The sequence below is a fragment of the Vidua chalybeata genome, chromosome 8, assembly GCF_026979565.1.
Source record: "Vidua chalybeata isolate OUT-0048 chromosome 8, bVidCha1 merged haplotype, whole genome shotgun sequence".
NCBI classification, from domain to species: domain Eukaryota; kingdom Metazoa; phylum Chordata; class Aves; order Passeriformes; family Viduidae; genus Vidua; species Vidua chalybeata.
In genome coordinates, this window is record NC_071537.1 from 13,909,963 (window position 1) to 13,924,495 (window position 14,533).

At 42.6% G+C, this 14,533-nt stretch overlaps 1 protein-coding gene across 1 annotated transcript in view; it reads left to right on the plus strand.

The window, feature by feature from the left end:
* Positions 1-1,869: 1,869 nt before the first annotated feature.
* The window catches only part of LCOR (ligand dependent nuclear receptor corepressor), a 57,077-nt gene continuing 44,413 nt past the window's right edge, over positions 1,870-14,533 (plus strand). The window contains exon 1 of the mRNA XM_053949001.1: positions 1,870-1,972. Coding sequence (XP_053804976.1) covers positions 1,876-1,972 — 97 coding nt within the window. The 5' untranslated portion in view covers positions 1,870-1,875. The remainder of the gene's footprint in view (positions 1,973-14,533) is intronic.

Here is a 14,533-nt window from a genome sequence, read left to right on the forward strand (position 1 = left end):
TAGCTGCCATGCAGACTGTAGATAGAAGTTACCTGCTGGAGTTTAGGCCATTCATGTTACAATCCCTTTATTTAGATTATCTACCTCTCAGGAAATACATACTTCTGTGATTAGTATAGTGCCTAACAGACTTAGGAACTCAGGCTCTAGTGAAAGACATGCCCGGACTTTGAGTTGAATGGAGATTGCCCTCTTCTGGATATGAAGACGTGTAGGCCCCAATGGCTCACACTGAAAAAAGGGTGGAACAAAGACCAGGGTATCATCAGCAATTGGAATGAGATGCAGCTAAGGGGATCATTCCTGAGCAGAGATGCCCAAAGAGCTTTCTTACTCTTTGTGGTACAGAAATTTTCCATAGGTCATGCTTTCCTTGTTTTCACTGTTAATGGCTTTGAAACCAGGACTGGGATTCCCTAAACCTATCTGCTCTGCTCATGAAAACAGGCTTAACTTTGTCCTCCTTGTATGGAAGCTGCATCTTGAAATGGGCTTTTGCCTCTTGCTATTCTGGTTGCTGTCTGCTCTGGGAAGTTCCACCTCCTACAGTAAGAAATCATCCTCTGACTTCCTTCAGGACAGTGTTAAGAGACAACCAAAAATCTTTCCTTGTACTACCATTGGCCGTCAGATAGCTCTGTCCATCTTTTCCCCACTGCAGCTTCCCTGGTAGATTGGCAGAGCAAGTACACCTTGGGTTTGCATTCCTTTTGTTGAACTGGCCAAACTGAGCTGTCCTGATCTCCTTTTGTCGGACAGGTTCATTGCCCTCCTACCTGCCCACACCAAATGCCTTTTGGAGTTTCCCTTGAACAGGACAGGTGGCTTACTGCAGCTACAACAGCACCTGAACAGTAGCTCAAACAGTTTTTTCTCTCCAGGAAATACTTCATCTGGGACATCCTAATACAGCAGCTGCATTTGACCAGCCAGCTTTGCACAGCCAACTTTGATCTCTATGTCTTTTTAACTCTCTAATCATGTATGGCTAGGCAAGATGAGGGTAATGGCTCCAGTGATTAGGGTGGGGAAATAAAGGCTCATAAACCTTCATCTCTGGCCTTATGGCAAGGCTTGAAGTAAGAGATTTCACTTTACAATCCTATCCCCTGAGCTTGAAAGAAGCGAGTACTGGTGTTCCTGTCCACCTGCAAGGGAACAAGACAGTGCCATGCCTTCCCTAGACTGTCAATATATTCCCTGCTTGCTGTTATAACTGGTGTTACTACATCACCAGCACCCCTACAACATCTGAGCTCACCTGGAGGAAGGTCCTTGTGCTTGTGGTGCAAGGCTGCAGCACAGGAGGTGGCCGAGTCATGGAGCTGTCACTGCAGGACCTCCCGGCCACTGCAGACACACGTGTCTTCCCTTTGCATCCTGGCCACCAACACACCTGGTGGTCTTATAACTACACGGTGGAGCAGACGAGATTTCATCTCTTCCTGATGGAAAACCATGTGATCCCGTCAGGGCTGAAATAGCCCCTCAAGGAGGGACTGCAGCTCTGGGCACAGTGAACCCTCAGGAGTGGGCTGTCCCCTCAGGACACGGTGTCCCCTCAGGACACGGTGTCCCCTCACGGGTGCATGTCCCCTCAGGACACAATGACCTCCCAGAGCACGATGACCCCTCAGGGCGTTCCCGCTCCCTCACGAGAGGCTCCGGGGTTGCACAGCGCCCCCTGGCGGACGGCTGCGGCACCGCCGCACGTGCGAGCCGCTGGGGGACGGGCGGCGCATGCGCGGGGCGGAGAGCGCGCCGAGCGCGAGTGGGCGTGGCAGAGCGCGGCGCGCGCGGCCCTCCTTCCCTCCCTCCCTCCCTCCCCCCCGCCCCGCCGGCCGCCACCGCCCCCGCCCCGCCCCCGCCCAGAAGATGGCGAGCCCGTGCGGGCGGCAGCAGTGCTCCATCCAGAGGCGCGGCGTCCGCCACCAGCTCGATTCGTGGCGACACAAGCTCATTCACTGTGTAGGTGAGGGACGGCGGCGCGGCGGGGAGGCCGGGCCGGGCCCCGCGGCGGCGGGAGGCTCCGCCGGAGCGGGGGCCGTGAGGCGAGCGGCGCCGCGGCCTGCGGGCCCGCCCCGCTCCCCCTCCCCGTCTGCCGCCGTGAGGCGCCGCGCCGGGCCGGGCCCCGCCCTGCGCCGAAGGGGGGGAGCCGGGAGGGGGTCCTGCCCTGCCCTTTTGTGCGGCCCCTGTCAGCGCCGCGCCCGCTCCTCCCCGCTCGGCACGGCCCGGCCCGGCCGCGGCCCCTTCAAACTTGTTTACGGCGGGGCCGCGCCCGGCGGCGGGCAGCGGCCCGCCTGTCACTGCCCAGGGGCGAGCCGGGGCCGGCCCGCCTGCCCCCGGCCCGGCGAGGCGGGAGGGAGCGAGGCCGCGGAACCGGCGGGAGGAGCGGCCGGGGAGGCGGAAAGTTGTGGATCGCGGTGCCGGATTGACGCCGTGAATCCGGAGCGGGGCCGCGGGGTTAAAAGGATGTGTGATTGCTTTTCTGTTCTCCCTCCACCTCCTTTTCTTTTTTCCCCCTCCTCCTCTCCTTTGCGCGTTTCTTGTTGGGTAGGCTCCTTGCAATCGAATGTTTGGGGTTTTGAAAAAGAAGTCCCTTTCATCTCGAGTAACTTTTTCCATTCAAAAAACAGATTTTGCCCTTTTCTCTTTCCCTACGAAGAAATTGAAACCTTTTCTGTGGGCCCCAACATGCACATAAACGTCAGCTCTAGGCCAGTAATTCAGTGTGTGTCTCGAAAGAAAAAGGTTTTGAGAACAGTAGATTGTGAACTTGCAGAGTAATCGTAAAAATCCCTGTCTAGAACATTGGTATGTTTCATCTTGTTTGGCCTTCTGTTTCTAATTGAGCACAAATCCTCGTTTTATTTTTAAATATGCAAATATGGCCATAATCTGCCAGTGACTGCTCAGCATAGGTAATCTGTAATAACAGTCACAGATTCACTTTAGTTCCTTGTGTGCAGAGTTAAACCTCTTATTGTCAGTTAGCTCAGCATCCCAGTTCATTATCAGGGATTTGAAACACCATTTTTGGTTACACCGGGATGTGTAACTGCTGTGTATATTTTTGGCTTCATCTAGATGTTTAAATTTCTGTAATATTAAAGTGTGCTCTAGGTGCTTGTTAACTTCAGATTAATTCAAGCAATTAATTTGTTTTACATATGAAGCAACTGAAGGGCAATATGTTACTGAGAAATTCCCACTACATAAAAGTGTTGGGTTTTTTTCCCAACGAATAATTAATATTTCTAAATTCAGTTTGTGGGATTTTATTTTGATTCTATCTCTGCTACATTTTATTCCACCTCTCCTTCAACCAGATGTATTTTACTTCTGTCTCTTTTTCTCAATTCCTCTTACCTCAAGCTGCTGGGGTTCAGCTGTTCTAGTCCTTTCTAAACTCTCTATTTGCAGCATGTCATCTTGTCTTCCTCTCAGTCCCTGCTGCTCTAGCATTGGGTCCTTGAATGCTCCAGTGGAGCTGTCCTACTGCTCGGAGTTTTACATAGCTGTGAGGAGTAAATTTTGGGGGGGAAGAAAAGAAACCAAAAAGGACAGTTTCAAAGCTTCTGTTGAAGATACTGTGTTGCGGTGAAATGCAAGAATTGTCTCTGTTCATTGTGCTGCTCTTTGGGAAAATCCTGGGTAGCTAGATAAGTTTATGTCTACGGACTCAAGGAAAACACTACATTATTGAAGTTCTTAGCAACCCTAAGTGCTAAAACTTAAACACCCCACCTCCACCCCCATTAATACACACCCTGTTCCATTTCCCTAAAGTAATTTAAATTGCCAGCTTCTGGTGAAGTTGCTTCCTCCTCTTGTCTCTTGCATATCTCTTCCTCATACCTAAATTTGATACGTTTTCTTCTTCCAAAAGATTTCCCTCTCTGAAAGTCCCTCTGTGTGTGTTTAACAAAGGATACTGAGAATGCTTTTAAGCACAGAATATTGAATGGGGTTTTTTGGAGGTAAAGTACAAAACTATTTTAGAAAAAATAAAGTCCAAAGTGTAACAGTGCTCTGTGACTTTTATCTTCATGGCAGTATGTTGTAAATAGTTTCAGCTTCAAATTGATCAGTTTTATGAGGTTTCAGGACCTGCCTCGTTCCTAGTATGAATCTTGCATAAATCGTTGGGTCATGTAAATGTGTTGTTACCTTTTTTGTTTTCATATTTTTATAAAATTATAAAGGATTTATTGCACTTGCCCAGGATCTCCAGCTGAAATTATGTTGTGATCCCCTTTTAGAGCAAGATCCCCTTGCTCTAAATACACCTCTGTCATCTTTTTAAGTGAATTTTGACAATATTCCATGAGATTTGGAAGTAGATTGTTAAGTGATGTAGACTTCTGTTTCACCTTGGGTGTTTGTAGAAGTCTTTGAGAATTTTTTCCTGTAATAAACACTCTGTCTTCCAGTATTTATGCATCAGTATGTGAAAATCTTTCTTGTAGTAATTAGACATACTCATTCATATTTAGTTCTGAAAGTAAATGAGGTGTGTGGGATTTTCTGTGTTAACATCATTCCCTGAAAAGTCATTCTAATACCACACCATGTGGCATTCAGAAGAAGTGTACCTGTGGTTTGAACTTGTGCATTTGGCAATAAATATGGCTTAAGTAATTCACTTCCCCTCTTGTTTCTTGCTTCTGCAGTTATCTGCTCCTTTGGACTGTGGGTTCATGGCAATTTATCAAACTAAGCTTGTGCTCTTAAGAGAGCAAAACCACAGAGGGACTGACAGACCACCTGCCCACAAGGAGCCAATTCAGGGGAGCTGTCCTAGCAGAAAACATCTTTTGGAGGGAGTAGAATAATTTTCTGCTGGTCTAGCTCTCTGGACTGACTGGCAAGTCAAGCAAATACCAGCACTAGCACAGGGAAGAGTGTGAGAATGCAAAGCTGATGGAAGAGAAAAGAGTGAAAACAAAGCAGCAGAGATACAGATAAACTTGAACTGTCTTGGAGTTGCATCGTTGGTTGTCCCAGTGTGGCCTTTTGTGGGAGATAGCTCAGGGAACTGATCTGGCTGAAACTTTCCTTCATTGTCATGCATTTCATCCCCTTTCTCTGAGGAGGGAGATGGTGAGGCTGGTGGAGCATAGGTCTGTGAGCAGTTCCATTGATCAGTGATGAAGTAAAGGGAGCAGCATGCCATGGCCTGGAGGTGGAAGGAAGTGTGGGAGAAGGGCTGTCTAAGCTCTCTTAGCAGTGGCTTGTAATGGGACTGTGGAACCAGAGAGCAGGGGTAGCTGGGACTGGTGCATGGCTCTTGATACCCTGGTAGGACTTTGTAGAGATACAATGTGCCAGATCACATCTATTTGATGCTGATATATGTGTTCTCTGTACCAGTCTGAAGTGTTAAAATCTTTTTCAGTGGTCAAAAGGAGATACCTAGACACAAAGGCATGTGGTGATTTTAATTTTTTTTCCTTCTCCCAGACTCTAATAATTTTGTGTTCAGGCACTTGCTGAATTTGAAATGGTTGATGAGATTGGATCTGCTAAAAATGGGGAGTTTGAGGAAGGAAATAACCCACAGATCCCTGAAACCCTCCTGACACCTTTTATACAGGCAGTTAATAGCATGGTAGTGCTGCGTGATCACTGGAGTAGTGTGAGGTGATCGCATGCATTTCTTCTAGCTGGTGATGCTTAGCCCTTTGTTAAATATTAGCTGTACTCTTGGAGACTCCCTGACTGAATTATGGTCTGTGTTGGGGGTGTGGGGGCGGGGAGGGAATGGTTCCCTACTCTTCAGAAGTGATCCTAGTTTTGGGAGCAAAATGAGGATTTCAAGGGAAAACTTGTAACATTCTCGTAATTTCCAATCATCTTGAGCTCTGCCAGTGTTACATTGAAATGCTGCTTAGCTGTTACACTGTCAAAATAAGCTGAAGTAATTTTTTTTTTTTAAAGTTATTGTTGCTGATTAAATACTGCAACCTAAGTGCCTGATCTCTTTCTGTTTAGCTCGTTGTATGGTGGTGGTCTTCTGTGACCTTGGATACTTAGGATTAAAGTGTGGATTCTGAGGAAGAAATATGATACATCAGGAAGTGTTAGAATATAATAATAATCAAGAGAAGGTGTATAGCAGTTGAATAATTTTGAAATCTTTATTACTTTTCTTATCTTGATTATGGCTCCTGTATAGCTCCAGCCTGTGTGTGATATGAATTAGCTGCTGCTTCCAAACAGTTAGCTGTGTTACCTTGTTTTGGAAGTAGGCTCCAGTCTTCAAGTGTTTAACGTGGTTCTAGTTCAAAGGTCAGATTGTATTTCTTTGTTCCAAAATGAGAAAGCTTATTATAGCTGTGATGTTGATGAAAAATAATAATAAAAAGCAAGTTAAAGTTTAAATGTAGGGCTGTTCTATACTGGTGTTTGTTTTATATACACCCCCAGCTTTGTCCCCAGCAAACGTGAGTGGTACTGTTTGCCTTATCTCAACCTGCTGGCAATGTAGCTGCAGCTTGTGGTTTCTGTTATTAATATAAATCCATTGTACAGCAGTTTTACAGTATAGTAGCTGAAGGCTCATTCAAGAAGATCTGTTCTATGCTCCAACATTTCTGCTTGTTGGCAGTATGAATAGAGGGAAGGAGAATTACCCTTTTATTACAAAGTTATGCCAGGAAAAGACTGAGGCAACTATCATTTAAAAATAAAAATCCTTCATTGGAAGGAGTAAAATTTACAGTGTGATTTTTAGTTTTACTTTAAATGTGCATGGAAGGATGGTATGTGTCTGAAGAACAGTAGAAGTTGAACTGCAGGGGATGAATCTAGAATCTAGGTCAGTTTCAAATTCTTTGAATTCACTACAAATCACTCTGGATTTGCCCTTGTTTCCCTGCTTGGACATGGAGAATAACTTCTATTCTTTCAGGGACGATGTCAACCAATCAAAAGCATACTCAAAAATATTATTTGTAATCATTTTGAGTTATACCATGTTGAGGTATTCCTCTGATGCCTGTGACATGAAATTTCAGACGAGGCCTAATAATTTGGGGTTTTTTCACATTCAACAAAAACGTATTTTAATTTGTGTGAGGTAATAACAATCATTGCAAGGTGAGATGTTTCCTTCTTGGGATATGTTTGTCCTGCAGCAAGTATAGGCATTTGGACTTTTAAGCTAAGAAATAATAACATTCAGAATTCATCTGCTCTAATAGAACTTCAAAAATTAATCACAGTAATCCATTCTGTGCATGTAGAAAATAGTAAGAATCCATCTAGATAAAATCTTTTCGACATTTATGCTGAAAAGGATGTATATATTACAGATTTACAGCTTTGTGATACAGTACCATTTTAGAAGAGTACTTGAGGAACTCTTCCAAAATTTGAAGCCATTTCTTGACAGTTTGTGCCATATGTTGATGATAGTCCAAATGCTATTATGTATTGAAGTCCAGTAACTGCACTTTAATTAATAATGGGTGATAAAAAAATCCCGATTTCTATGCTCAGTTGTCTAAATCCTTATTATGTGGTACTTTTGTGACTCAACAGTCTGCCATCTTAGGCTATTGTACATCCAGGCAAGTACTGTCATGTGTCCTTATGGGGTTTTGGGGGTTTGCTTGGTTTTGTTTGCTTTGTTTTAGTCTGAGAACATGTGTTCTTTCATTGCTATTGTAAAATCACATCGAGAATACTTCCTAGAAGTCAATTTAGGCAAGGTTTGAGGAAAAACAGGCATTTAATAGGGTTAAAGAAAATTAGCTGTCTTACTGGTTGGGGCAGAGCAAACACTACTGCAGTATTTTACAGGTGACTTTCCAATCCTCTTCCTCACCTTTCTGTGTATACATGTTTTCACCCTTAAGAGGATGAGGCTTTGGTTCTCAAAGGTTGCTGGCATAGGTATTTATAACTCTTTGAGAAATACAAAGCTTTTGGGATTTTCTGACAGCAGGGTTGGATGGGATGGGCTGAGCCAATTTAGGGTCTTCCTCTGGCTAAGAGGGACGTTAGTGCTTATTTTTACTAAACTGACAGAAGTCTGCAAAACCAGCTAATCTTCTGGTGATGTTCAGTAACCTGAGTCTTCCTAGGTGGGAATGAGATGATCAGGAGAGCTCATCTGAAACACTCCATGGGATCCCATCTGTGGGGGGAAGGGAAGTGGGTAGAATAGTCTATTCCGAAGGCACAGAGTCTTCTAGTTTGTATCTTGTTTCTTGTAACCATGCTACAGACAGTGGTTATGTTTGACAGTAGTGCTGTCTAAACTGGCTTAAATAGTCCCCTCTGTTCAAGCACAACTATGTGTGGCAGCTGGGTGAATCAGTTCCCTGACTAGACCTGACTGGAAAACAATTTTTTTTTTTCTTTTTGGCTATAACATCTGCAGAGGAAGAAGAGGCACAGAGAGTGAGGAATTGTCACACATGCAAAAATATATCTTTCACTGAGTAGGTGTTAGTTTTTGTGTGCTTCATGTTCATTGCAGAAGTAGGAAGGTTGAAGCAATCTCCCTCTTCGTGGTCTCTCCCTGATAATGAACTGTGGGCTTTGCTTTCCTAACCAGTTTCTCTTTAATAAAGTTGCAGCTTTATACCTCCTCTCCTCGTATCTCTGCAGGCCTCTGGGGTTTCTCATTTCTCTCTGATGAATCTTTATGGCCATTTTGGGAAATGAGAGCTTCAGTGTCTTTCTTTTTCTCTTGAAGAATGCCTTACTGTTATTTCTCTGGATATCTTTAAGTCATTTACCTTTTTCCTCAGATTTAGTTCACCTTGTATGTTGTATGTAGTATCATGTGCTCTTTATGGTGAGTTGACGAAAATATTGAACTCTCAAAGCTAAGTAGGAGATCTGAGTTACACATCAATGCTGCTGACACATGAAAGATGAAGTAGAGGTTATGGTTTTGCAACATTTCTGTGGGACACCAGTTCCTCTATGGTAAAATTGCTACTAGATGATGTCTCCATCTGTTTTTTTCCACTGTTCCTACAGAGAAGAGAAATGATGGTACTCCTCTTGCATTTTCTAGGAGGGGTGGCAAAGTGGCTGCACAGGGAAGACTTGCAGGAAGACAAAGGATATTCCTTATGCCCTGAGGACCATGATATTTTATGGGAGGGAGTAGAGGGGGAGAAAAGAGGACTGGACAAGAGCCTAGTATTCATTAACAAAGGAAGCTTTCAGAAGCTGAATCCAGCAGCATGGAAAGACATCAGAGGCCACCAGACAATCTTAACTCTTGAGCTGAGTTTACTAATGAAAACTTTCCTGGTTGTCTTTGATTACTTTTTGCATGCACCTATAGTACAGGTGTTTCACTGTGTAACTAGAGAGGCGAGTCCATCTAATGTCCTTTGCCCTCTGCTGCTGCAGGAGTGGTGGTCGTTTTGAAAATGGTTTAACTGTCAGAATAAGAAGAGGAACAGGTAGTCAAGAGTCAGAGTTCTTAATTTCTTTATTTCTTTTTTGTTGGTTGCCCTAACAAAAGGATGTGAAAGCTTCAGCCCACAGCCTGTAGTTCCCTGCTCTTAATACTTCAAGGCTGGTTCTTAGTGCTGAGGCTCCTGTGCTTGTGGTGGTGTCTGTAATAAGCCTGTAGCAATGTGCTGTTTGGTTCCCTTTTGCTGCTGTGTTTGTTTAACAGGAGGCAGCTTGCTATGTTACCTGTGTAATAAACTTTTGAGTTCAGCCTGCAGCCTTGCAAGGACAGGCTACACCTGCAGCTGTTAAACTCTCCACAGAGATTCATGTACACCAAGCTCTTTGGTGGTCTGCTTGTGCTTAATGTGCTGACTAACTTGCAGGTCAGTTTTGAAACTTTGTCGCAGATTAGTCAGAGTAATGGAGTTTTGTGCTTGTGCACTTCATGTGGAGAGTCTTGTGATCGGAAGAGTCCTCTCAGCCTGTGCCATGTTTCCTGTAGTCTTGGGCTTCTAGAGAAATATTTTTATATATTTGAATGGAGAAAATAGATATACTTTGGTTTAAACAGCAACCTGACTTCTTGCCTTCTTTGGGAGTTATTTGGTCCTCATTATGAACAAGTTGAAGATAAGCTAGTGTTACAGCAGACCTTTGTCTGAAGTTTGGTCATCTCCTGGATTAAGGTCTGTCATTGTGACAAAAATGAAGAGAGCTGCTGTCTAGGTGATGCTTTATCAGGGACTTTAGATGTGTTTCTGAGACCATACATAAAGAAAATTTTTGCAGAAGTGGATGCTTAACTTCCATTTCACTCTGCAAAAGCAAGAGAATAGGAAAGCATGGGGGTAATTTCCTTTTCTGATCTAAACAAACTTAAAAGCAATCTTAAAGTCGCGATTCCATTTACATCCTTCAGAATAGGAGGAGCATTGCTACCTTATACCTAGCTTTCTCTCCTATTTTAAAGTCATTAGTGAAACTTAAGTTTATATGACAGCAGAATCTCTCTTCTGGGGTTTCTCTCAAGGGTCTTACTTTTATCTTATGAAGAAAAAAAAATCTGACAGTGTTCACTTCCAAACGAGCATTGAAAAACTCTTCTTAAAAAAAAACTACTGCACTTTTGTGTCAGCGATCATTTCTTGATCTAATTGTCCTCTTTGGTAAGTAAGAGGAGTGTTCCTTGCTGGTTTTAAATGCCCTTTGGAAAAGTTATGCTCTTATTCATCTGGAAGTTGAAAGTTTCAGTTACCTTAGTGGTTATTCTTTATCTGCATGCTGTACCTTACTATCTTTCAAAATATTACAAGATTAAGAAAAGGATGAAGACATGTGAGGGAACATATTGCAGAATGTGTTGTGTAAGACAAGTGCACTGAGTCTTTGTCAAAACGAAGTGTCAAAGTCTCTTGAAGGGGGAAAAAAGTAGTTTTTTCCCTAAAATATTTCCCATGAATGTTTAGTTTATTCTAACTTATACTTGGTGGGCAAAATTGTATCAAGTATAACACTAAATTTGGTATTTCTGGTTAAATGCCTAACTAATGCCCACACATTTCTCTTGGTTTTTTTATGCTTTTCTATCATCCTTGTCAATCCTGTGCATTCATACAAAATAAGAAAAACATAATAATCTGTAACTGTACAGTAAGATGCTATGAGAACCTAGTTCTTGTATCTTACAGGAGTATTTTTGTAAACTCACAAAATCTAATGCCTTGGTCTTGCCTCTGCAGTTTTTCTTGAGTGATTTACAGTCATTTGGGAATGAATGGCTTTAGTGCTCAGTTGACACAGGCCATGCAGGGGTCCATTTTGCATATGATCTTTTGAATTCAGCAGAGATGCTGCATTTATTTCTTGAACAACCCTAAACTACTGAGAGAGCTGTGTTTTGCCAGAGCTCTCTTAAAACAATCTGAAGTTGGCAAGAAGCAACTATGGAAAAACAAGGCTATTGCCAGTAGTTTAAATTGTGTGGCATTTTTATGCTTTTCGGGATTCCACAACTTGAAAATTACTGCTCGAAATGATTTGTAAATGAGGGCTATTTTTCCTTTCCAAAGTGGCTGTAGGTGTTAACGAGTATGAGCTGATACTTAGTGATCTATTAGATTAGTATTGATTTTTATCTTTCCTTCTTCTTATACTTAGCTATTTAAAAGTATATTTTATCCAAAAATGGATATCATGGAGGATACTAAGTCTGGAAAACTTCAGTTTGAAAGCTGACTCCTGAGAAAAGGTTAGAGTGGTGTTTAGTAGGTCTGTTTACAGAACTGCACTCTGTGAATGTAGAGCTTCTGCATTTTCCCTTCCAAGAATCTTGCTATGAAGGCCAAACTACTGCTAGTGTGTGTTAGATCTAAAGATTTCATTGCATTCCTCCCTTACACGGTTGTGAAAGGAACTTTAAATATGCAGGCTTGAGCGTAAACTGACACAGTCTCCATGCAGCGCATTGGCAGATGCCCTGAAACAACAGGTAAACTGCCTTTCGGGTCTCAAGAGGACATGGATTTATTTATTTTAATGACTAGAAGGCATTTGAAGTATAGGATGGACGCTAAGCTGTTTGGTAATCCCTTAGTGCACTGCTGTTCTGGGTATCAAAACCCAAATAGTCTCCACCCTGGCTACTGTCCACCTGACTTTTTTTGCTTAGAACCATAGCTGAGGTCACAGTTTGAGCATGCTAACAGTACAAAATTGAATAGAGTTCAGAGGTTACTCTGCTCAACAAGTTACTCAGTTTTAAAATAGATTAAAATTTGACTTTGTATGTTAAAGATGTTGCAGAACTGCAGTCGACTTTGCCATGAAGGCTGCACTCCTTTCCTATGACAGATTGATTCTTGTTCTTAAATCATCTGTTTGCCTGTGACTAATCTTGAATTTGTATCTTTCTGCTGCTTGTACTTTGAAGTGAATTCTGTGCTCCAAATAAGAACAGCAGACAGGACTTTACGTTTTCTCAACTCCTTGTAGCCCAAGGACTGCTCCTGGCCCTAGGGTAGGAAATGCCTTACACAGCTTGGTATATAATGGGAGGTGCTTGAGAGGAAGGCAAGAAGTCGATCACAGCTGCTTTGGTCTATACTTACTGGCGTGGTGATGAACTTTAGCAGCTAAATGCGCTTGTGATGACACCTCAGAAACTTCAGAAAGTAAGCAGTTATTTTTGGAAACTTTTTTCCCCTCAGGACTAAAACTACTAAACCTACTTAAAAAAAAAGTCTACGCAAAAGCACTTTTTTCCCAAGAAATCGACACCTTCTGCTTATCATGTTTGTGGGCATTTCAGCATCCCAACCTTATATCCCTCTTGATGTTTCTTCTTGTATTTCTAGTGTCTGAAAGTTGGAGGGCTTTCCATTGCTGTAAGGGAAGAAGAGAAGTTATTTCCTATTCAGTTAGGGGAAAGAGATAAGCAATCCTCTGATCTCATCTTTAAGGCAGATGGATCTTTGCTCTCAGCATGCCATGGTGCTGCCTAGGGGAGTCTTCATGATTCCGCTGGTAAGCAGCAAACAGAGCTAATTTCTGAGTTGGTTTGTACTAGCAGGCTTGAAGGGTTAAGGGTGCTGAATTTATTGTGCAGTTTTGAGAGTCTGTTGGTGGTGTCAAAAATTTCTCTAATAAATAAATAAATCATGCTCTGAACACTGTTTGCTGCCCTGTAGTTTTGCTGGTGTAGCTCTATTTGGTCCGGTTTTAAGCTGGGTTGTGAAGACAAGGTTTAATAAGCCTTGACTCTAATGAGAAATCTCAGGTTAGTGTGAACAGAGGCTATGGGACCTTAGCTGTGAGTGGGCCAGAATGAGAGCCATGGATGTGGGTGTGTGGAGGAATCCCTGTCAGGGATGTCCTTGCCTCTGAGCTAGGAACCGTCTGTTCTCAGTGACAGTGAAAGGACACCAGTGCCTGCAGGAGCACCTCGTGGCTATGTGTGACAAGTGAGGCTCTCCTGAGGATTAATTCCTGCTTTCTGTCAGCATGGCAGCCAGCGTGTAAATGTGCTTTGGCTGTAGTGCAATAACTGCCTCACCCTCTGCTGTCAGTCCACACTCCTGTAGGGCTGGGGTCTAAAGCAGCTTGAGTCAGGTGGTCTTAGGACATTGATCTCTTGCTTCAGATGACCTCACAGAAGGTCATAAACTTCCTGTTTTCAAAATGACATGTAAAATACTTGTCTGTGGGCTTTCAAACACCTTGCTATGGCATTGTTTAATGCTTCTCCCTGCTAGTTTTTTTTTGAGGGGAGGTGGAGATGAAAATGAACTAACAGGACATCATAGCATTGAAATATCCTAAGAGTTTTTCTTGGAACCAGTGAAGGAAAATGAATGTATCCTCAAAACTAGGTCTCTTGAAAATCCAGCTTTAGCATAAATGAGGATGCTTCACAAAGAATGCTTTTTGAAAAGGAGATTATGAGCTTTAATAGCTGTGTAAAGACTAAAGTTTCCCAAATACATCTTAAAGCATTTTTGGGGAATGGTCAAAATATTTCCCACTATAGAGAAAAAACAGTTCCAGGTAACTAACTACCTGATCTTCCCATCAAAGAGAAAAGTGTATTCTTTTGAAGCCTTTGCTTATTAAAGTTCTAATGTGAAACTTGAGGGGGCAGTGTTTGGGGAGGCACTGGTGGGACAAGGTAGCAGGTTCTGGTGGGTTTGTTTTGGTTTTTTGGTTGGTTGGGGGTTTTTATTTTGTTTTGGTTTCGTTTTGTTTTTGTTGTTTTAGGCTTAAAAAGTCAAATGGAAGTCACCATCAAAAAGCTATTCTAAAAACATACTGTTTTCAGTTAAAGATTTAAAGATTAGGACAGCATAGGGATGTGCCTAGATAGGTTCTCTGAATCTTTTTTTAAAGGAAATTAACAGAAAATGATCCTCAAGAATATCTAATAAAATTACTGTTGGCTTTTGAACTGTGAGTTATTCTTTGTCCAGAATGAAGTTAAACATTATGCTATTTTTTAAACTGTATTGCATGACATTAAGCAACTTTCTAGAGGGTCAAATTTCTGAAAAGGCATGAAATTACTCTATTTGCAATATCACTCTTTTGGTGAAAAATATTGAAATGTATTAATTAA